The sequence below is a fragment of the Stegostoma tigrinum genome, chromosome 5, assembly GCF_030684315.1.
Source record: "Stegostoma tigrinum isolate sSteTig4 chromosome 5, sSteTig4.hap1, whole genome shotgun sequence".
Taxonomy (NCBI): Eukaryota; Metazoa; Chordata; class Chondrichthyes; order Orectolobiformes; family Stegostomatidae; genus Stegostoma; species Stegostoma tigrinum.
This window is the reverse complement of record NC_081358.1, coordinates 39,354,578-39,379,364: the sequence shown is the minus strand read 5'-3', so window position 1 is coordinate 39,379,364 and position 24,787 is coordinate 39,354,578. Positions and strand designations below refer to the sequence as shown.

General features: G+C 42.1%; 1 protein-coding gene across 4 annotated transcripts in view; it reads left to right on the top strand.

Annotated features, from left to right (window-relative positions):
- The window catches only part of LOC125451564 (ATPase family AAA domain-containing protein 2-like), a 62,897-nt gene that overhangs the window by 32,118 nt on the left and 5,992 nt on the right, over positions 1-24,787 (top strand). For 2 of the 4 annotated variants that reach the window (XM_059645948.1, XM_059645945.1), the window contains 9 exons: positions 2,052-2,181; positions 8,776-8,962; positions 10,145-10,330; positions 10,807-10,942; positions 11,222-11,418; positions 12,617-12,776; positions 14,196-14,318; positions 14,581-14,730; positions 21,571-22,008. In XM_059645948.1, the coding sequence (XP_059501931.1) occupies positions 2,052-2,181; positions 8,776-8,962; positions 10,145-10,330; positions 10,807-10,942; positions 11,222-11,418; positions 12,617-12,776; positions 14,196-14,318; positions 14,581-14,730; positions 21,571-22,008 (1,707 nt within the window). Of the gene's footprint in view, positions 1-2,051; positions 2,182-8,775; positions 8,963-10,144; positions 10,331-10,806; positions 10,943-11,221; positions 11,419-12,616; positions 12,777-14,195; positions 14,319-14,580; positions 14,731-21,570; positions 22,017-24,787 lie in introns of all 4 variants that reach the window. The other 2 variants (XM_059645946.1, XM_059645947.1) reach the window with 2 other exon arrangements.

Sequence of the window (24,787 nt, the reverse complement as noted above, 5' to 3'; positions counted from 1 at the left end):
TCAAGGAGGTGGGATGAGGTTAGTAGGTAGATGGGGGTGCGGCTTGGGGTGGGAGGAAGGGATGGGTGAGAGGAAGAACAGGTTAGGGAGGCAGAGACAGGTTGGACTGGTTTTGGGATGCAGTGGGTGGAGGGGAAGGGCTGGGCTGGTTGTGTGGTGCAGTGGGGGGAGGGGACGAACTGGGCTGGTTTAGGGATGCAGTTGGGGAAGGGAAGATTTTGAAGCTGGTGAAGTCCACATTGATACCATTCGGCTGCAGGGTTCCCAAGCGGAATATGAGTTGCTGTTCCTGCAACCTTCGGGTGGCATCATTGTGGCACTGCAGGAGGCCCATGATGGACATGTCATCTAAAGAATGGGAGGGGGAGTGGAAATGGTTTGCGACTGGGAGGTGCAGTAGTTTGTTGCGAACTGAGTGGAGGTGTTCTGCAAAGCGGTCTCCAAGCCTCCGCTTGGTTTCCCCAATGTAGAGGAAGCCACACCGGGTACAGTGGATGCAGTATACCACATTGGCAGATGTGCAGGTGAACCTCTGCTTCATGTGGAATGTCATCTTGGGGCCTGGGATAGGGGTGAGGGAGGAGGTGTGGGGGCAAGTGTAGCATTTCCTGCGGTTGCAGGGGAAGGTGCCGGGTGTGGTGGGGTTGGAGGGCAGTGTGGAGCGAACAGGGGAGTCACGGAGAGAGTGGTCTCTCCGGAAAGCAGACAGGGGTGGGGATGGAAAAATGTCTTGGGTGGTGGGGTCAGATTGTAGATGGCGGAAGTGTCGGAGGATGATGCGTTGTATCTGGAGGTTGGTAGGGTGGTGTGTGAGAACGAGGGGGATCCTCTTAAGGCGGTTGTGGCGGGGGCGGGGTGTGAGGGATGTGTTGCGGGAAACGCGGGAGACGCAGTCGAGGGCGTTCTCGATCACTGTGGGGGGAAAGTTGCGATCCTCGAAGAACTTGGACATCTGGGATGTGCGGGAGTGGAATGTCTTGTCGTGGGAGCAGATGCGGCAGAGGCGGAGGAATTGGGAATAGGGGATGGAATTTTTGCAGGAGGGTGGGTGGGAGGAGGTGTATTCTAGGTAGCTGTGGGAGTCGGTGGGCTTGAAATGGACATCAGTTACAAATTGGTTGCCTGACATGGAGACTGATGGGTCCAGGAAGGTGAGGGATGTGCTGGAGATGGCCCAGGTGAACTGAAGGTTGGGGTGGAAGGTGTTGGTGAAGTGGATGAACTGTTCGAGCTCCTCTGGGGAGCAAGAGGCGGCGCCGATACAGTCATCAATGTACCGGAGGAAGAGGTGGGGTTTGGGGCCTGTGTAGGTGCGGAAGAGGGACTGTTCCACGTAACCTACAAAGAGGCAGGCATAGCTGGGGCCCATGCGGGTGCCCATGGCCACCCCCTTAGTCTGTAGGAAGTGGGAGGAGTCAAAAGAGAAGTTGTTGAGGGTGAGGACGAGTTCGGCTAGGCGGATGAGGGTGTCGGTGGAGGGGGACTGGTCGGGCCTGCGGGACAGGAAGAAGTGGAGGGCCTTGAGGCCATCTGCATGCGGAATGCAGGTGTATAGGGACTGGACGTCCATGGTGAAGATGAGGTGTTGGGGGCCAGGGATTTGGAAGTCCTGGAGGAGGTGGAGGGCGTGGGTGGTGTCATTAGCCAGCCAAGGCAACTGCTGTCCCACACAAAGACGTTAGCCTTTGGATTCCCTCTGCGGCTGAACGAAGCTCTACCTGCTAAAGTTGACTTGAAAAAGGCATTAAGTGCTAGCTTTGTGAGAGCCTAGCTCTGGAAATCTGCTGTTCATGCTGTCTCCATTTTGCTGCTGTGAGTGCTTTGGAAGTTATAATATGATAAAGGTGCAGCACATATGTGTGATGTTGCTTCTACGGGAGCATAAAACAACAAGATAAAGGATTTGTTTCTGCAGGGGATACAATATGAAATATTTATTTTCAGCTGGTAGTTTGTTGATAACCATACTACCTTTTGGTCTGGCACAGGGCAGGAAAAATTGTTCTTTCAATTCAATAACACATCACTGATATGGTTTCTGCTTTCAACAGATGGATTAAGTCATATATTAAATGATGGAATTTACAGTGATGATGAAGGTCCATCTGTTTTTGAAAATGGCCCACTTCAGCAAGCTCCGGGCAAGCTGGGGCATAATGGGTATTTCCTCTGTTACAACAGGTATGTTGTGACAGTCTTTACATTCTGTAGCCTATATTTACTCACCTACAAGTAATGAATATAATGATGTTTGGGATTTTTATCGTCAATTTTGTTTTCTTCTGGCTATACCACTTGAAAGTTGTTAAGGGATGAAAAGGTGGAGCTTGGAGTCAGTTTTTTTTTTGTTCATAAGACATAGGAGTGGAATTAAGGCCATTTGGCCCATCATGTCCACTCCGCCATTTAAATCATGGCTGATGGGCATTTCAACTCCACTTCCCTGCACTCTCTCCGTAGCCCTTGATTTCTTGTGATATCAAGAATTTGTCGATCTCTGCCTTTGAAGGCATCTAACGTCCCGGCCTCCACTGCACTCCATGGCAATGAATTCCACAAGCCCACCACTCTCTGGCTGAAGAAATGTCTCCTCATTTCTGTTTTAAAATTACCCCCTCTAATTCTAAGGATGTGCCCACAGGTCCTAGCCTCCCTGCCTAACGGAAACAACTTCCCAGCGTCCAACCTTTCCAAGCAAGGTTTCTATTAGATCTCCCCTCAACTTTCTAAACTCTAATGAATACAATCCCAGGATCCTTAGCTGTTCATTATACAGTAAACCTACCATTTCAGGGATCATCCGTGTGAATCTCCACTGGACACGCTCCAGGGCCAGTACGTCCTTCCTGAGGTGTGGGGCCCAGAATTGGACACAGTATTCTAAATGGGGCCTAACTAGAGCTTTAAAAAGTCTCAGAAGCACATCACTGCTTTTATATTCTAACCCTCTTGAGATAAACGACAACATTATATTCGCTTTCTTAATCACGGACTCTACCTTTTAGAGAATCCTGGACCAACACTCCCAGATCCCTTTGTACTTCTGCTTTACGAATTTTCTCACCATTTAGAAAATAGTCCATGCCTGAATTCTTTTTTCCAATGTGCAAAACCTCACATTTGCTCACGTTGAATTTCATCAGCCATTTCCTGAACCACTCTCCTAAACTGTCTACATCTTTCTGCAGCTTCCCCACCTCCTCAGTACTACCTGCCTGTCCACCTATCTTCATATCATCAGCAAACTTCGCCAGAATGCCCCCAGTCCCTTCATCCAGATCATTAATATATAAAGTGAACAGCTGCAGCCCCAACACTGAACCGTGCGGGACACCACTCGTCACCGATTTCCATTCCGAGAAAGAGCCTTTTATCCCAACTCTCTGCCTTCTGTCAGACAGCCAATCCTCAATCCAAGCCAGTAGCTCACCTTGAACACCGTGGGCCCTCACCTTGCTCAGCAGCCTCCTGTGAGGCACCTTATCAAAGGCCTTTTGGAAGTCTAGATGGATAACATCTGGATTTCCCTGGTGTAACATACTTGTTACCTCTTCGCAGAATTCTAACAGGTTTGTCAGACATGCCCTTCCCTTACTAAATCCAAGCTGACTTGTTCTAATCTGACCCTGCACTTCCAGGAATTTAGAAATCTCAACCTTAACAATGGATTCTAGAATTTTACCAACAACCAAGGTTAGGCTAATCGGCCTACAATTTTCCATCTTTTGCCTTGATCCTTTCTTAAACAAGGGAGTTACAACAGCAATTTTCCAATCATCTGGGACTTTCCCAGACTCCAGTGACTTCTGAAAGACCACAACCAAAGCCTCCACTATTTCCTCAGCCACCTCCCTCAGAACTCTAGGATGTAGCCCATCGGGGCCAGGAGATATATCAATTTTTAGACCTAATCAGGTCAGGTGCCAGCATAGAACAAGGAACAGAACACGCATTCGTATCCAGGTCTCTCTTTTGGAGATGGGTGAGAAAGTGAGAGATCTGAATTTAGATTTAAGAACTGGAGGTAAATTATAACTGAAACTTAGTTTTCTGTGCTTAAAGCTTTAAGTGATACGGTAGGTCTGCTCTGCCAGAAGACACACCCTCTAAGACCCTCCCTGATTCAAGTGATTCCTGAATGTTCACTACCAATGCCGCCTCAATCTCTGCAGTTAACTCCTGCGGAACACTTAAGTGTAGTCCGTCTGATCTGGGTGATGTATGTACTTTTAGACCTTACAGCTTTCGTCGCACTGCCTCCTGAGTGACAGCCATGACTCTCACCTCTGCCTCCGACTCTCTTGAAGTTCTGGAATGCTTTTCGTGTCTTTCGCTGTGAAGATTGATGCAAAATACCTGAGTTTCTCCACCAGTTCTTTGTTCTTCATTTCTGTTTTTCTAGCCCCATTTTCCAGTGGTCTATTGCCCACTTTTGCCTCTCTCTTACCTTTTATACATTTACAAAAACTCCTGCAATCTTCTTTGAATTTGGTAGCTAGCTCAGCCTCAGTTTCATTTTCTGCCCTTTTTTGTTTATTATTGTGTAGCGGCTTCCTACTCTGACACAGACTGTGTTCAAGTGAATGGACTGTGAAAAGCAACCACCTATCCATTCAAACCTGATTTTCCAGCAATTGACACACAGCCTTGGTATGTTTTTGGCATGACAAGTATACACCTAAATATATCTTAAATGTTATCATGGTTTCTGCCTCAACTTTGCAAGCAGTGAGTTGCACATTCCTACTGTTGCCTGGTCTGTGACCAGCAATGTTCCAGAGGGCTCAATGCTGGGTCCACTTTTGCTTGTCATTTTATATAAATGATTGGAATGAGAATATAGGAGGCATGGTTAGTAAATTTTTTCAGACATACCAAAAATTGTGGTATTGTGGACAGTGGAGAAGGTTTTCTAAGATTACAAAGAGATCTTGATGAATTTGGTCAACGGGCTGACGACTGGCACTTGAAGTTTAATTTGGATAAATGTGAGGTATTGCATTTTAGTGAAACAAATAAGGGTGTGACTTATACAACTAATTGTCGAGCCCTGGGTAGTCTTGTTGAACAGAGTCCTCGAGTTTAAGGTACGTAGTTTTTGTTTGAAAGTTGTGTCACAGATGGACATGGTGGCTGACAAGGCATTTAGCATGCTAGCCCTCATTGCTCAGTCCTTTTGAATATAGGAGTTGGGACGTTTATGTTTGAGGTTGTACAGGACATTGGTGAGGCCTTTTATGGAGTACTGTGTCCATCTGGCCGCCCTGTTAAAGGAAAGATATTATTAAGCTGGGGAGGGTTTGGAAAAGATTTACCGGATGATAACGGGAATGGAGGGTGTGAGTCATAAAGGCTGGATAGGCTGGGACTTCTTTCACTCAAGTGTGTGAGGTTGAGGAGTGATTTTATAGAAGTTTATAAAATCATGAGGCATAAGTAAGGTGAATAGCAAAGATCTTTTCCCTAAGGTAGGGGAGTTCAAAACTAGGGGACATATTTTTGAGGTGAGAGGAGAAAGATTTAAAAAGGATGTAAGGGGCAACTTTTTTTACACAGTAGTTCATGTGTGGAATCAACTGCCAAAGGAAATGGGAGGTATAGGTACAGGTACAGGTACAGTTACAGCATTTAAAAGACATTTGGACAAGAACATGAATAGAGAAGGTTTAGAGGGATATGGGCCAAATGCAGGGCAGGTGGGACTAGTTCAGTTTGCAGACATGGCAAGCGTGGACAAATTGAACTGAAGAGTCTGTTTTCAAGCTGTATGTCCTTGGCTCACTATCTGCTGAGTTGTTTTATAGAGCCATCACCATGGGGACACACACAGACACACACACAATGAAACACACCTTCAGTCCAGCTTTTTCACACCAAACAGGCGTTGTAATTTGAACGAGTCCCATTTGCCAGCATTTGGCCCATATCCCTGTAAACCCTTGTTATTTATACACCCATCCAGATACATTTTGTTTGTTGTAATTGTACCAGCCTCCCATCACCACCTCTAGCAGCTTGTGTTATACACACGTTTTCATGCAAAGTATGGTTACTGTTCAGGCCCTTTTTAAAAATCTTTTCCATCCTCACCCAAAACTGATGTCCTCTAATTTTGCCCCCCACGCCCCCTAGGAAAAAGAACTTGGCTGTTAACCCTATCTATGCGCCTCATAATTTTATAAACTTAAATAAGGTCAAGCCTCAGTCTACAATGCTCCAAGGGGAATAAAGCCTCAGCCTCTCCTTGTAGCTCATGGACTCCAATGGCAACATCGTTGTAAATCTTTTCTGCACCCTCTCAAGTTTAACAATATCTTCACTATAGAATGGTAATCAGAACTGAATGCAGTATTCTAGAGGTCGCCTCACCAATGTCCTGTACAACTACCACAACATAGCTCAACTCCTATACTCAATGAAGGCAAGACTACCAAATGCTGCCGTCACCACCCTGTCTATGTACCACTCCACTTTCAAGGAATAGTGTATCTGCACCTGTCGGGCTCTTTGTTCAGCAACACTCCCCAGGGCCCTACCATTAAGTGTATAAGTTCTGCCCTGGTTTGCCTTGCCAAAATGCAACACTTCACATTTGTCTAAATTCAACTTCATCTGCTAGATTAAACTCATCAGCCCATCTGATCAAGGCTCTATTGTACTCCGAGAGAATCTTCTTCACTGTCCACTACATCACCTATTTTGGTGTAATCTACAAACCATCCATCCTATATTGACACCAAATTATTTATATAAATTGTCTTGGCAGTTTTTGTTTCTTGTCAGTGGTTTGCCATTGCCTTTAACTCTTAAGAGCAGGGCAAAGAGGCAGGTCCCAAGTTCACCTCAGCTGGAATGGGAATTGTGCTGTTTGCCCCATGCTAACTAATTACTCCTTTTTCTAAGGAATATATGTTAAAATTTATGGAATTAACTTGGGAAATCATTTTCTAATTTCTCATTCGCTGCATTTTATTAATCTGACCATTTATTCCTTTTTGTTTATATTTAATCACTTGTTCAGCAGACATTTTAAGTAATAAACTTACATGTCCACTTTAGCCATTCCAGATTATCGGTGTGGTATTTTGTTTTCGGAGTTTGTCTTTCGGGTGTGATTGTTAAACCAAAGCTTTGTCTGCTCAGAAAGATCTTTTTATTCAAGACTGAGTTGAAAATCTATCTTGGCACCTTGGCCAACATTTATTCAAATACCTTTGGGCAACTGTGTGGAGTTTGTACATTCCCTGCATGGGTTTCCTCTAGGTGCCCCAGTTTTCCCCCACAATCCAAAAGTGTGCAGGTTAGGCGGATTGGACATGCTCAATTGACCATAATGACCAGGGATGTGTGGGTTTGATGGATTAGCTATGGGAAATGCAGAATTACAATGATAGGATGGGGGAATGGGTCTTGGTGGGATGCCTTTGGAGGATTAGTGTAGATGTGATGGGCCGAATAGCCTGCTTCTGTAATATAGGGATTCTATATGATTTACTGTAAAGTGCTTTTCAATGTTTTGGGAGCATTATAGGATGACATCAATGCAATCTTCCTCAGCAATTTGTGGGAGTTCGTGCATGCCTTCCTTTTAATTAGCAAGTTTTTCAATTTTTAAGAAATAGTCATAACCAGCAGTGCAACCCTATTGTTTTAAACAAGACACAAGTTTTACTTTATTACACAAGGATTGCTGTGTAAGTAAGCTAAGAATACCAAGTGTACCAAGAATAAGTAGGTACAGCAACATCAGGATGTGAATGGAAGACCTTTTCCCTTCTTGTTCTTTAATTATTAATCACACTATCTGGATTCCTTCTTAGTATTACCTGGAAGAATTCTAGGCAATTTTTGTAGTCCCTGATGTCAGGGAAAAAGCAAACTTTCCCACGAAGTTCACAGTTGGTTTTGTTGAGAGTGATGCGAGAGCTATCTTCACAGCTTGTCATGAGATCTCTGCACAAAATGATTGTTCACAGCTGAATGTTTTACACAGTTTAAAAATGGCTGCTGTCCGAAACTTCTGAATCATGTTTCAGTTGGGTATTAGCCTAGCCCAGGTCTGAAGCACAGAACCATCCATTGTCTTTTAGTGAGATAATTAACTTTTTAAATGTCTCTGCCATTAACTTGAGTAGCCACCATTCTTACAAGTTTTGGTGAGGTAGAAATAGGGATGGCATCATGGCTCAGTGTTTAGCACTGCTGCCTCAGTGCCAGGAACCTGGGTTTAATTCCACCCTCAGGCAACAGTCTGAGTGGAGTTTGCACATTCTTCCTGTGTCTGTGGGTTTCCTCCCACAATCCAAAGATGTGCAAATTAGGTGGATTAGTTGTGCTAAATAGCCACAGACCCCGCAGAAGACTAATCATCGGAAATGTAGGGTTACAAGGATAGAGTGGGGGTAGGGTTTGGGTAGGATGCTCTTCAGAGGATCAGTGTGGACTCTAGGCCAAATGGCCTGCTTCCACAATGTAGTGATTCTATGATTCTATTCAAATTTTCAGAGAAGTCATTGTTAATGAATTTATTTATGCTTTGAAATGTTTTATTTGAATTTCAAAAGATCTCTTTTATGATTCTTCTTGAGAAAGTACAGTCTGGTTCCATTTGCAGCTGAATCACCAAAAAACATTGGCTTCTGGGAACCATTTTGAAAGACTCCTTTGTATCCAATTTAAAGACAGATTAGCTTTATAATGCAAAAATATATAATATAGCAACAAATTATCAGTTGAACAGTAAACATTTTTTCAGTATCTAAACTTTTTTATTAGGTGTGCCTATCACCAACCAACCTCCTATAGACCAAGGATGCTGTTGTCTGGAATACCGGGTTCAGGTCAAAGTTCACATCTTGCCCCTGCATTGCTTCACAATTTGGAAAAATACACTGTGCATACACTAGATCTTCCAGTATTGTATGGCATCAGTGCCACATCACCTGAAGAAACCTGCGCAATGGTAAGATTTTGTATGGTTGAAATGATCAGAATACACATTTTAGTGGGAATGTGATTGATAATTTTACCACAGTAAAATTAAGCAATAAAATTAGACATTGCACTTTATTGTTTGCTTCCAGTAAAGTGGCCATAAACTGTTCAACTGAATTGTTTTATCAACTAAATTCAGTCTTTGAGTTTATAAAGTCAATTATGGAATCATTCACCTTGTAAAATTGCATTTTTTCCCCCTCTGGTTTAATTTTGTTTCTTTGAATAAAACAAATGTATGTAACTGTTGACGATTCCCTTGGAAGGCGAAATCTGAAGATGTGTTGTAAAAGAATATATGTCAGGCATTTGGAGGCGTAGATCATTGGTCAAGATTTTCCTCTCAATTTTATTCACATTTGCTTTGATCTTTATTCAGTGGCTAAGTTTTGACCAGCCTGTGTGTACGCTATTTACTGCACAGGTGTAGCATTTGACTGTAAACACGTTCAATGTACTATGAACACTGAGATAACAAGGCGTAGAACTGGATGAACACAGCAGGCCAAGTAGCATCAGAGGAGCAGGAAAGCTGACGTTTCAGGCTGAGACCCTTCTTCAGGGGAAAAAGAAGGGAATTACTATGAACACTAACATCTTTATCTTCTATTAATGTGTCTGGTCAGGGTTATTGGCTTTCTCACTGGTGTTCAGTAAAGAAACAGTGTAGTATTAGGCAAATGTCATTTCTCTTTTTTTTAATAAAGAAGCTGCAGGAGTTGTGCAATATCTATAACATCTGTCTAGCATTCAGTACATGTTATGTCTGGCAGAGCCAGTCAAGGTGGTCTCCGTTCTCAGTTGAACAGGAGAGCCTGGAAATTAGTCCATTCACTTCCTTCACTGTCAAGTAGTGACTCCCAGTTAATGCTTGGAAAATGACCAGATTTGTTTTATTAAATGGCATCTGATCCTGCTGACTACATAGGTAAAGAAAAAATGGTTCATTTGAGTCTTCACCCTGAAAGAATCCAGATATGATGCTGCCAGAGTAAAGTGTAGGCATCACTCATTGGAGATGGGCTGTCATTATTTTTGTGTCCTCTTTTATTGCAGAAATTAAAGTTCATTTTTGGATTTGAACAGATTGTATGGTATGTTGGCCTTTGTATGTAATTTATTTTACACTATTGCCTCATTTCTTTTTTAGCTGTTTCGAGAAGCTCGAAGAACAGCCCCAAGTGTACTGTACATGCCACATATTGATCAGTGGTGGGAATCAGTTGGAGATACCATGAGAGCCACATTCATTACATTACTTCAAGACATTCCCACGTTTACCCCTATCTTGCTACTGGCAACATGTGATGTCCCGCATAGCGAACTGGCAGAAGAAGTGAGTTCTCTCAGGAACAGATACCATGTATTTCTTTTGCATTAACTACTTTTAATCATCTGACATAACTTGTTATATATATATAGGTTAATTTAAAAGCATATACATCTAGACTTTATTAAGCATGGGTTTACATTTTGCTTCTTCAATGATGTCACCAAGTACTTCTATCACAAAACATGATTTGCACTTCATCCAATTACCCAATTTCATAACCTGACTACTGTATGGTAAGAAATTTTCTAACAGCATTTTGATTAGGTCCAGTAAATTAATGTTGGGTAAAGACAGTACGGAGTGTGGAAAGAAGGATGTGGCTAAATTTTTGCATTTAGATTAAATTAATAAATATTGGTCTTGTAGATCAACTGTGCTCTGAACCTCCAAGGCAGTTTAAGCCTTCCTAATCATGCCCAATCAGTTTCTAGTTTCATATCTAATCTTTCAGCTTTCAATTTGGTATTTTATCTTTTAAGGTAAGAAAGATATTTGTCTGCCATTACGGAGAAGTTTTTGATGTTGGGCTTCCAAGCCATGAAGAACGAAAGAAGTTCTTTGAGGAGTTGTTATTGAAACAGGCTGCAAAAGCCCCACCCTCTAAACGAAAGGCTGGTGAGTCAAAGACTTGCGTTGCTGATTGGGGTCATTAGACTAAGCTAGTATACACATGATTGAGATACTTAGTGAAAGAAAAATACATTTCTGTTTCTCAATGTTTTACCAGTTTATTTGGCATTTCTAAGCTTGAAGTTTGAAAGAACTGAGTTTACAACATGAAGTTCAATTTTAAAATGCTTCCTAGTTGCTGTGTTTTATTCTACCTACTGTTAAATAAATATTTGTTTCTTATATTTGATCAAAATAGCAGATAAATTTGAAGTCCCTTTTTAGTCCTTCAGGCTTTGGAGGTTCTTCCAGTAGCACCGCCACCAGAACCACGACGTCTCTCCAATAAAGAGGTGAAACGACTGGAAGAGGAGGAGGAAGGCACTCTACGGGAGCTGAGGCTTTTCCTCCGGGATGTGACTCATAGGCTGGCAAACGATAAGCGTTTCAGAGTGTTCACAAAGCCTGTTGATGTTGAAGAGGTAAAAATCGCTGAAATTCAGTGGAGCATATTGTCCCATAAGAATGGTCAACATTTAATTGACTTTTTATAGTTGAAAAAATTCTCTTCCATCTTTTGAGCATTGCCAGTGGAATTTAAGGCTAGATGAATTATTTGACCTTTGAAAAATATTATATTCATGTAGTGTTGCTTGTCCTCAAGATATCCAAAGTAGAAATTTATCCTTTGTTTTGTACTGTTTCTCCATGTTCTTCCAACCAAAATGAATCACGTCATACTGCTTCTTCACATTAAACTTCATCTTCCACCTGAAACCACTGTCACACTCTTCCAACCTGTCTGTCCTTGTAAACTTTTATATGATCCGCCTAACTTACCACAATACCTCCAAGTTTTGAATCATCTGCAAACTAAAAAGTTTTGCCCAGCACACTGAGGTCATTTAATGTTAGTCAGGTAAAGCAAGGGTCCCAACACTAACCACTGGGGACTTCCATTGCAAATGTTCCTGTAGTCTGAAAATCATTTGTTAATCAAAGTTGGGTCTCCTTAACTAACCTACATTTGTCCTTACATCTATGAATTAACAAGCTGTGAAACATGCAGCGGTGTATTCCTGCCACCAGCTATCTTGTCTTAATTTTTCTGACTGTACTCTGCACTGTGTTTTTCATTCTATTTTCTCTGGAGATGAGGTGGAGTGAGTTCACACTGGCCGCTTTGAAAAAGTGACTCTGTAACCTAATAAATTTATGCTAAATAACTAGGATGAAAGAAAATACCATAGATCATTTTGCAGGAAGGGCGACTTATGCAGCCTGAGTGTACCATGAAGGAGTTAAATATACATTATCCTGATGAATTGGCTATGGTTAAGCCCTGCCCTTCATAAATACCTTGTATGGGATGCTGTACCATTTAGCATACTGTGACTTCATTGTTTGCTCATCTGCAGTTTTCTGGGAGTAAACTGTCACTTTTTGCACAAATGCAGTCAGTTATTTTTGTTGTTTGCAAAATTCGCCCACTTTGATGAGCTCCAGGAATGTATCCCTCTCAAAAGGTGGGACTTTATTGCTTTGTGTTCCAAGTATGTCTAGTCTGATTGTCAACTTTTGGATTTATTCAGCTACATCTAGAATTGTGTAAACACTTTGCATACCATCACAGTATCTCTTCAAGTGTGCACATAGTTAAAGTACTCAAATTTCTGTTAGGTTCCAGATTACTGCGCTGTTATCAAACAGCCGATGGATCTTTCCACTATTATGTCAAACATTGACCTCCACAGATACATGACTGTCAAGGTATATCTTCAAGACATAGAGTTAATCTGCAATAATGCACTGGAGTACAATCCTGATCGAGACCCTTCAGGTGAGAAACAAATGAGTGAATCTAATCTGTTGAAAAAGAAGGTCCAAGTTGACCAAATTAAAGGGAGCAGTTCTAGTGTCAGGCAAGAGAGTGGAACTGGAATAGAAATGAAAATGCTGGAGAAACTTAGCAGTTGTGACAGCATCTGTGGACATGGAACCAAAGAAACAGGTTTTAGGAGGAGTGGCCCAAGTTTTGTCAAAGATAAATTTTAAGGAAAGTCTTGAAAAACTTGAGGGAGGGCCAATTGAAGAGGGGCAGTGCACGCTAAGACTTGAGCTGTTGAAATACAATTGTCAGTGAAGCAAGATTGGTCAGAGATACTGCAGACTAGAATCAAAGAAAAGGAGTATACTGAAAGATTATAGTGCTGAACCATTTTAGTGGCAAGGTCAAGAAAGGCTTTGAGTGCAAGAATGAAGATAGTAAATGCATCTGGGAACCACTGAAATGGAAGAATAGGGGATAGGTTGCACTTGTGCAGAATATGATATAAGCAGGAAAATTTTGAACACCTGCATTGTCTGTAGGGTAGGAAGTGTGCCTGGAATATGACAAGAGTTTCAGCAATAAATGAATTTCTAACTGTACCAATATCTTGAATGAGTTTTTTAGGAGGGGTATTTTTCAGGAATTGAATGGGTTATTCCATTCAATCCACGTCATGTATTTCAGTTTGAGAAGATTAAATTCTTAATTGTTTAATGTACCACAGTTCCAAAACAAAAGCAATTTTTGTCTGTGCACCCGCATAGAGCAAAAGGACCATTTGAACATAAAGATGGTGGTTGGGGAATGCACAGTATATTACTGCAGTGTGAAATTCATTTTGTAACTTTAAATTAGCAATGCATTTTTTGTGGTTGTCCAGTTTGGAGCTGTTAAATAGTACATTATTGCTTTGCAGATAAATTTCAGTTCAAATGGAGTCTGGAGGCGATCTTAATTGACATTTAATTGATTTAAAATTTTATATTTGATGAGTTCTTTTAATTAATTCATAGATCTGAGTGTTGCTGGCAAGGTTTACATTTATGACTCAGTTGCTAATTTCCCTCTAAGGTCACAATGATCCACTTCCTTGCTGACTTATATCATTTCTGAGAGCAGTTGAGAGTCATCCACATTGTGTTGGTCTGGAGTTGCATGTAGGCAGGATAAGAATGGCAGATTTCCTTCCCTAAAGGGCATAAATAAACCAGAAGTTTTATTAAAGAATTTTAGTTACTTGATACTAGCTTTCATTCCAAATGCAATTAATCAACTGAATATCAATTTTCCAGCGACCATAGTGGAATCTCTCTAATTTAGTACATAACTACTGTTACCCTATCTCTGTCTCCTATCAAAACAGAATGGAAATAAAATGTAAGTTGCTATTGCTTCTACAGAATGACTAATGGAATATTGCTGTCCTAGATCGTATGATTAGACACCGAGCCTGTGCTTTGAAAGACACTGCCAATGCAATTATGAAATCAGAACTTGATGAAGAATTTGAAAAGCTCTGTGAAGAAATTCAAGAATCTCGAAAGAACAGAGGTACATCACTTTTTATTATTGAGCCCTTCCACTTTAGTGCTAGTTATGTTCCATCACTTGCTTGTAGCAGAAGCTGTAGCAGTTGACATGTACGGTCATAAGAAACAACCTGTCAGTAAAGTTTCTGAAGCAATATCAAGTGATTGCTTACATTAAATGCTAATAGTATACTAGCATCTATAATGCAAGCCCCTGCATTTACTGACAAAAAAGCATTACATTTCAAGTAATATCCAAATCTTTACACTTGTTGCTATCACAGGTTGCTATTCTTCCAAATTTGCACCCACGTTTTATCATGTGCTACCAAAGAGTTCTACAACAGAAAATAAAAAAAACACTCAAGAAGCTTCTGAACAAAGAGTTGAAATGCCCACACCAGTCGCTGCAAGCACCCCTTCCGTCCCCACAGGTAAGTTCATGAAGTTCTTGGTAATCTGCTAAAATCAGATTAGGGCAGCCAGAGTTTACTCAGTCCTCGTGATTTGAAAACCTATAGTGGTCCCTTGAGCTATTTTAAAAGCAAATTGCAGTTAATTTTTTTTAAAAATTGATAAGTGTAATTTTAATTTCAGTAAATGGCTTTTCATCAAAATAACTCCTCCATCACTAAGTCACCCTTTTATTTATACAAGCATAGTACATGTCACTGACCGTGCTAGCTCAGAGCCTGCTTCAAGAGTGAACAGAATCCCTGACACTCCTGTTTATATCTGTCAGCTGGGGCTCCCTGATTGAGGCTGACAACTCCCTTCCCCTTCCAAGTCTTGGGACATCGGCCCATTCTTTCTCCTGCAGCTTTTCCTGCAGTGTTTTTGCACCAGGTCCATTTCCTTAGACTGCCTCGGATACTGGTGGTATGTACCAGACTGTAGCCAGCTTCTTTCCCCATAAGGTTTCGGAAGAAATTCATCATCTTTGTCAGGTGGTAATGGTGTCGAGGCTGTGACATCTGCCACGTCCATCTTGTCCTCTGAGGTTTCTTCACTAGGCTGAGGGGGAGAGGTATGTTTTACTACTATCTGTTTGCAAGGTTGCAGCTTTCGTGTGGTCCAGTTGCTTATTTAGGTCCGCCTCCCTGATCTGAATTTCATATGTCACATGACCTGACCTCACGTCAACCATGTCTGTTGATCTTGCAGGGCTATTCCCGTGATTTGGACAGAAAGGTTTGTCTCTCACTTAAAGGAGTCTTTTGCCTGGCATTGGCATTCCTGATTGTATTTCACATCCCCCACCCACCAAGGTCCGGCAAGGTTCGGTTTAACCTGGTGCGGAGTCTTCTCCCTATTAGCAATTCTGCTGAAGCTATTCCTGTAGTTGCATGAGGGATGGTCCTGTAATCAAATAAGAATCAGGATAGTTTGGTATCTATGAAGCTGTAGACTTCTTCTTTAAGCCTGTCTTCAAAGTTTGGACTACTGTTTCCGCCAGTCTGTTGGATGATGGATGGTATGGAGCTATCCTTACATGCCAATGCCATTCGACTTTAGAAAATACTTGTATTTGCTGCTGGTAAATGATGGCCCATTGTTGGCGACCATCATCCCTGGGAGTCTGTGTACGACAAAAGTTGGCAGCTTTTCAATCATTGTCCCTGTGTTTGAACTCTATGTCTAGCCACTTTGAAAGGACATCCAAAATGATTAACTACATGGAGTCCATGAAAGGACAGGCACAGTTGATGTGTAACCGAGTCCAGGGTATACCCAGCCATTGCCACAAATATGGGAGAGCTGCTGGTGGTAACTTTTGTCCTTATTGGCACTCCAGGCACTGCCCCACTAACACAGCTATGTTAGCATCCAGTCCTGGGCATGAGACATAACTTTTTGCCTCATTTGTTTTTGGAAACCCCTGGATGATCCTGTTGGAGTTCAGCCAGTATCTGCTGGCAACCTTTACTCTGGACAATTGCTCTTACTCCCCATAACAATCTGCCATCCTTTATGATGATCTGGTCTCACTGGGTCCAGAAAGATATCAGTTCTAGTTGTGATGGCCCTCCTGTTTCCTGCATCACTAGCTGGTGTTTTAGTTTTGCCAGAACGGGATCTTACGTCCACAGTCGCATGCTGTCAGTGGTGTCCAGAAAGTTTAAAACCAGAAAGGACTCTTTTAGTAGCAGCACTGGGGTAGATGGCATAAGGCATCCACATTTTCCACTTGACCTCTCAGACAGTGTTCCAGCTTATATTTGTATGCACTCAGAATAAAAGCTCAATGCTGAATTTGACTTGAATTTATGGATAGCATGGCCCTGTCCTCTTTAAGTAGCCTTAACAAGGGATTGTGGTCCGTTACTTTTACAAATTAATGTCTGTGAAAGTATTGGTGGAACTTTCTGTCACCAATGATGACCACCAAACCTACCTTCTCGATCTGGATGTGTTTTGGTTCAGCATTAGCCCAAGTCCAGGAATCACGTTATCAGGTGTTCCTGTCTGTTGGACCATGGGTGAGCCAATACTACAATGACAGTGTCGCATGTCAGCACCACATTTTGCTTGGGATCATAGTGTGCCCACACCTCAGATGATAATAGCTGCTCCTTCACTTCCCTAAAGGCTACATCTTGGCTACGGAACCATTTCCAAGGCTGATCCTCTCTCAATAGCAGATGTGAGGGTACCAGGTTATGTATAAATTTTCTATAATAATTCAACAACCCAAGGAAAGACCTAAAGCTGCAGTACAGACCTGAGAGCTGGGGCACCTTTGATCACCCTGACTTTATCTTCCAATGGGCGTAACCTGGTTTTCTTGACTCCGTATCCCAAGTAGGTTACTTGTGGTACCTGGAACACATCTTTCCTTTCTGAGGCGTACACCTGCCTTGGAGAAATGTTTAACACTGCTGTTTATTGGTCTTCCAGGTTATTAGCATGTCATATAGATAAATGGCAACCTAGGGTAGACCTTGTAAAATGTTTTCCATTGTCCGCCGGAAAGTTTCAATGGCTGATAATACCTGAACATGTAGTCCCATATATTGATACAAATGCTTATGTGTTTTAATTATAGCAGACTTCTAGAAATCGTCATTAATCACAATTGCAGGTACAGATGGCTCTTATCCAGTTTCATGAAGGGCAGCACCACCAAAACTCCCCCCAAAAAAGTTTTGTGTACAAGTCCTCTGTGTGAGGGTTTGGGTATTTATCCAGCTGCAAAAAGCAGTTTACCATTTTTTTGAAATCTTTAGAATCAGTACAACCAGTGCTGTCCATTCCATAAATTGTAGTGATTTGTTGATTCCTTTAGTTTGCAACACCCTGATTTCTGCCTCAACTTTTGCAGTGCCTTACACAATCATGGAATTGCTTCTAGGCCAACATGCAGGGTGGCTTTCGGCCTTTTGCAAGACACTCTAGACTTCCCTGAAAAAAAACTTCTGGGCATTTAATTAGGACTTTACTCAGGCAGCCATTTTCTAATGGAAAAATGTTTAGCTAATCAAGTGGAGTCTTTCTCAATCAATTTCGCCCCATAAAGCTCAGGCCTGAGCCGTTTAGTTCAATCAGTGGTAACTGAACCAGCTGCTTCTCATGAGACTGGAACTGAAGTTGTACCCTTAATATTTAGGGGATCCCCAGCATAGGTTCTTGGCTTGGCCGAGGCTTGTGTAAACTTAAGGGCTGGAGTCCAAAGCAAGTTTATCAAAGACAAGTTCCACAATCACTGATGCAGCCATGCTGGTATCAACCTCCATTAGAACTAGGTGATCGTGTTACCAGACATTTATTTTGATTGGTTCTGATTTGGATGTTGCTAAACAATTTAACAGTTCCAAACCAGGTGTAGATTCTCCTACATACTATGAGTTCTGTTACTCAATTCAGGCTTAGTGGGATTCTCTTGCCGTCTTGAGTCCACATACTGGCAGCAACTACAATGGTCTGTCACCCAGACCCTCAAGAAAAATAACTTTGCATGAAGTTTGGCTTTATCCTGGAGTTTTGCTGTGGGCTGCCCTATAGTACCTCTGTTCAGTTCATATCTTAAAGTCATAGAGATATCCTAAATAAATCTAGTCCCATTTGCCAACATTTAGCCTATATCCGTCTAAACCCTTTCTATTCATATACTGATCTAGATGTCTTTAAATGTTGTAATTGTACCAGCATCGACCACTTCCTCTGACAGCTTATTCCATATATGCACCACCCTCTGTGAAAAAGTTACCCCTTAGATCCCTTTTAAATCTTTTCCTTTCTCACCTTAAATCTGTGCCCTCTAGTTTTGTACTCTCCCACCCCAGAGAAAAAAATCTCTTCACCATTCCCCTCATGATTTTATAAACCTCTATAAAGTCATCCTTCATCCAACAACACTCCAGGGAAGATAGCCCAGTCTTTTCAGCCTCTCCCTATAGCTTAAATCCTCCAACCCTGGCAATATGCTTGTCAATCTTTTCTGAACTCTTTCAAGTTTCACAACATCTTTCCTATAGCAGGGGAGTCGAGACTTACATGCAGTATCCCAAAAGTGGCCTAACCAATGTTCTATACAGCTACAATATGATCTCCCAACTCCTATACTCAATGCACTGACCAATAAAGGCAAGTGTACCAAATGCTGTGTTTACTGTCTTATCTACCTGTGACTCTGTAGTTCCTTGAAAGTGAACCTGTGCTCCAAGATTCCTTTGTTCAACAACACACTCGGGACCTTACCAATAAATTTGTAGGTCCTGCCTTGATTTGTCTTTCCAAAATGCAGTACTTCACGTTTGCCTAAATTAAACTCTATCTGCCAATCCTTGATCCATTAGCCCATCTGATCCAGATCCCATTGTACTCTGAGGTAACTTTCTTCACTGTCCACTACACCACCAATTTTGGTGTCATCTGCCAACTTAATTATCATACCTCCTATGTTCACATTCAAATCACTTATATAAATGATGAAAAGCAGTGGACCCAGCATTGATCCTTGTGGTACACTGCTGGTCACAGGCTTCCATCTATCAAGCAACCCTCCACCATCACCCTCTGTCTTCTACCTTCGAGCCAGTTCTGTACCCAAACAGCTAGTTCTCCCTCTTCTGTGTGATCCAACCTTGCTAACCAGTCTACCATAAGGAACCTTGTCATACCTTTACTGAAGTGCATATAGATCCTTTTTGTTATTTTTTCAAAAAACTCAATTAAGTTAGCGAGACGATTTCCCATGCTCAAAGCTATGTTGACTATTCATAATCAGTCCTTGCCTTTCCAAATACAAGTACTGAGTGAGGTCTTCATTCTGATGTTCTTCAAGCTTAGTTGGCCTGGCAAGGCTATCAACTTCCGTCAGCATATCCTATAACTCATAAGCTCCATTTGCTGCATTATCAAATGACAAAGCCAGTTGTAGTGACTGTGTTTATTTGAAATCCAGTTGGGCTTCAGCTAGTAGCTGCTTTTGCTTGGCCACATCTTTTAATCGCATGTACCAAATGGGGTCTTAGTACCTCACTTAGGGTTGAACAAAAAGCACATGCCTCCACCAATCGTCTCAGTCTTATTTCCCTGGTTCTCAAATGCCAAGTAAAACTGGAAGTGTCACAGGATTAGAGAGGTTTGGGGTTTTAGTGTTCCTTAGCTAAATCTGTAAACTCGACAGGTTTCTGTTTCTGGTGCCTTGTGGGCAGTTAGGCTCCCAGTAACCAAAAGAGTTTCAGCTCTACAAGCGGTCAGGAGGATAACTTGTTGACCTTCATCTGTCCCAATGTCATTTTCTCGGGAATAAATAACTCCTCCTTTCCACCTACTGGGCCACATCTTCAGTAGGATTGAATTAGTCGACCTTCCTAATTCGCAGCTTGATGGCAGAAATGCTTTTTCCAACTCAAAGACTGTTGTGAATGAATCTGTACGGGGGTATGATTTTCTCATGTCCCCATGAAATGGCTTCACCAAGACAGGTATCCTGTCACCAAGTCACCTTTTATTTACGTGACACTGACCTTACTAGCTCAAGGCCCACTCCTGTGGTAGTCTGTCAGCCAGAGTTCCCTGATTGGGGCTGTTAACCTGGTCAAACAAGGAATTCATTCTGTTTGGTCCACATGGCTTACCTCTTTCTAATCACTAAAGCCATGTATTACAATAAAGCACTATCTATCTTCAACCAACATGAATTGTTGGATGTTAATACTTATGGCTGCAAAACGATGCAAACTTCTGTTTTCCAATCATGACTTTAGTTGGTAAACAGTGTGTGATTGGGTATCTTGGTTTAATTCATGTGATCAGTACCAGTTTAGTTCTTCATAGTTATGCTGCTGCCATCTAGCTACAATTGTCCTAAATGGATGTAGGTAAAAGCAAATATTGGTGAGCGTTCCTGCTTTTTGACTACAGTGCTCCTGACCCAGCTTGGAAGTTGATTGCAATAACAAATGACCATGGTTGATCATGGTACCTACTGATCCTCAGACCTATCTTTCACTAGTCTGTGTTTGGATGACCCTGTGCTGTCTAAGCTTGTTTATGAGCAAAAGCATTTGGGGTAAAGTAGTTTAGGGTGACTTTTATGGCCAATGCATCAGTGGGTTTTGAAGAAAGGAAGGGCAGCAATCCAAAGCATTGATGCTGATGTACCTTATTGAGATGGCCAGACTAACAAAATTCACACTGATAAAACACCTAAATCAAGGAAATAAATTTTTGTTTCTGCAAAACTTCGGGTTCTTTTTAAACAGTAAATAAATTTGGAATCAACATTATTAAACCAAGAATAGGTTTATTTGGTAATAACTCTTAACTTACTGAAAGCACTTTATATATTTCAGAAAGAAATCTATCTGTAGGTACAACCTTTTAAAACAGATCTGAATGGCTCTCACTTTTATAAAATAACTTTTTTTTAAAATTACATGCAAGCAATTAATTTCATTCCATCTGAGACCTCTGTTTAAGTTGGACTGATGTTTAGAAATTATGATTCATGACATTTTGAGGGCCATGATTGACCAGAAACTGGACTTGTCATTATAGAACTTTGGCTACAAGAATAGGTCAGAGGTTGTAACTTATACAAAATGGACTGCAGCGGTTTAAGAAGGTAGCACATCACATTCTGAAGGGTAATGAGGGATTGGCAATAAATACAAGCCTATTCAGCAACCACCATCATCCCATGAATTATGAAAAAGCATGAGGGTTGATTGTATATATGTTCTATTTGTTGTGGGGGGGAAACCTATTGTTTAGTAATCACATTGTATTAGGAATTATTCTGATGTTATTTCATGATATTATTTAAGTAGTTCAATCAAAGAAGAAACTTCGGAGATCTAATCGCTGGGATTGTGATGTACGCACCAACAAGCGCAAGAGATCTTCACCAAATATCAGAGATGCAGAGGATGGTTTTGGTGATAACTCCATTGAGAGAATAAAAAATCACAATGATTCAAATGTAGTTCAAACAGACTGCAATGGAGATTACTCCATGGAAACTCCGCCAGCCCAAAGTCTCCACAATGGGTGCGTAAAAACATTGACTAAGGAATTTATTGAAATCCAGTCTGATGATGCACTGATCTCTGCTGGTGTGAACATGTCCAAGAAGAAAATGCTCTCTTCTAATGAGGCAAAATTTGAAGAAAAAGAACTGGTTGAAGAAGATTGTTTTAAAAAACAGCAACTCGAGTCAAGTGACCACAAGGAGAAGACGACTGACAAAACACATCATTCTGCAGGTCTGAGTGTATGTGATGTATATTGTTTGTGTGTGTGTGTGTATTTATTTTTGAGCTTTTTTGCCGACAGGAAGTCAGTTCAATCATATTATACTGGATAGAAAAGTATAGCACAGTACAGGCCCTTCGGCCCACGATGTTGTGCCGTGGAATAATCCCAATCCAAAAATAGCCTAACCTAACTTACATTCCCCTCAATTCACTGCTATCCATGTGCATGTCCAGCAGTCGCTTAAATGTCACGAATGGCTCTGCTTCCATGACTACCACTGGCAAAGTATTCCATGCACTCACAACTCTCTGGGTGAAGAACCTCCCTCTGACATCTCCTCTATACCTTCCTCCTAACAGCTTAAAACTATGCCTTGTGGCAGTCAATCCTGCCCTGGGGAAAAGTCTCTGGCTATCGACTCTATCCATGCCTCTCATTACCTTGTACACCTCGATCAGGTCACCTCTCTTCTTCCTTCTCTCCAGAGAGAAAAGTCCGAGCTCAGTCAACCTCCTCAACCTGGTAAACCTCCTTTGCACCCTCTCCAAAGCCTCCACATCTTGCCTGTAATAGGGCAACCGGAATTGGACACACTATTCCAGTGTGGTCTCACCAGGGTTTTGTAGAGCTGCAGCATAACCTCGCGGCTCTGAAACTCGATCCCGCTGTTCATGAAAGCCAAAACACCATCTGATTTCTTAACACTCTTATCCACTTGTGTGGCAACTTTGAGGGAGCTATGCACTTGAACACCAAGATCCCGCTGTTCCTCCACACTGCCGAGAATCCTGCCTTTAATCCTATATTCAGCATTTAAATTCAACCTTCCAAAATGCATCACCTCGCATTTATCCAAGTTGAACTCCATTTGCCATTTCTCAGCCCACCACTGCATACTGTCAATGTCTTGCTGAAGCCTGCAATAGCCCTCGATACTATCAACGGCACATCCAACCTTTGTGTCATCAGCAAACATACTAACCCATCCCTCAACCTCCACATCGAAGTCATTTGTAAAAACTACAAAGAGCAGAGGCCCAAGAACAGACCCCAGCGGGTCACCACTCAGCACTGACCTCCAGGCAGAATATTTACCATCTACAACCACTCTCTGCCTCCTGTCAGCCAACCAATTCTGAATCCAGACAGCCAAATCACCCTGATTTCCATACCTCCTGACTTTATGAATGAGCCTGTCGTGGGAAACCTTATCAAATTCCTTGCTGAAGTCCACGTACACCACATCCATTGCTTGACCCTCGTCAACCTGTCTCATGACTTCCTCAAAGAACTCAATAAGATTTGTAAGACATGACCCGCCACTCTCAAAGCCATGCTGACTCCCTTTAATCACGCTTTGTGCATGTGCAACAGCACATCCACATGAAATTTGACAGGGCAGGTCCTCGTCTTCTTGACACAAATTTTCTGCTCTGTGGATAACTCTGGGGAGGCTTCCAGCGCTTGGCAGGGGGTAGCAATTGACATAGTTGCATGATTGGGACTGCAGTAGGTGAAAATAAAGGCATTACCTACTCACTACACGCTGTTGGGTATCTACCAGGGTCACCCAGCTCCTGGCCTCATTGATGCTCTGGTTCAAATATGGACAAAAGAGGTGAGGGAGTGAGGGCGAGAGTGATTGTTCTTGACATCAAGGCCACATTTGACCAAATGTGGCACCCAGGGAACCGAGCAAAACTGGTTTTAACGGGAATGGAGGGAAAGCTCCCTGCTCGTAGGAGTCAGATTGAGTGCAAAGAAGATGGATATGTTTGTCTGGAGTTAGAATCTTGGTGGCACACTGCATGGAAATAAGCCTTTCTGCATACTGTCAATGTCTTGCTGAAGCCTGCAATAGCCCGCGATACTATCAACCTCCAACCTTATGCATCCAGAGATTATGACATTGAAGGCTCTGCTTCACGGTGCCAAATTCCTCATTACAAATATTCACAAACGCCTTTTTTGTCCGGCCTGCAATGACTGGATTCTCCACCTCCCACCGCAAGGTCTTTTCCCGTCTGAGCAAAAAAGACCGTAAGATGTACGGGCAGCATTAGGCCATTCTGCACACTGAGTCTGCTCTGTCATTCAAGCACGGCTGACATACTTCTGAACCCCATTCTCCTGCGACCTCCCCGTAACTCTTGATGCACTTACTAGTCCACAAACATATTTATCTCTGTCTTAAATACACTTAATGACTTAGCCTTTGCAGTCTTCTGTGGCAATGGCTTCCACAGTTACAGACTCTCACTCTTTGCTGCACAGAATAGAGTCAATCCCACTGACTACTACGTTGTGTTTATCAAGCCCCATTAAAAGTGTTTTTTTACCACAGTGTGATAGTCAATTTGCACAACCACCCTAAAGCTCATGCCTTCTAGTTCCGCTATCAGCCTCATTCAGTCACAGAAGAACATGGAAACTAGAAGCAGGAACAGGCCAATCAGCCCTTCAAGCCAAGTCCACCATTCAATAAGATCATGGCTGATCTTACATCTCGATATTATATTCCCACTTTCCTGTATACTTATTGATGCTTTTAACATCTAAAAATGTATCACAGAATCAAAGAATCCCTACAATGCAAAATGTATTCAGCTGATTAAGTCTATACTGACCCTTCGAAGTGCATCGTGTCCAAGACTGGCCCCTCCATCCTTGCCCCACAACTGTGTATTTACCATGCCTCATCCACTTTGCCTGCATATTTTTGGACTGTGGGAAGAAACCTAAGCACCTGTTGGAAACCCACACAGACACAGGGAGAATGTACAAACT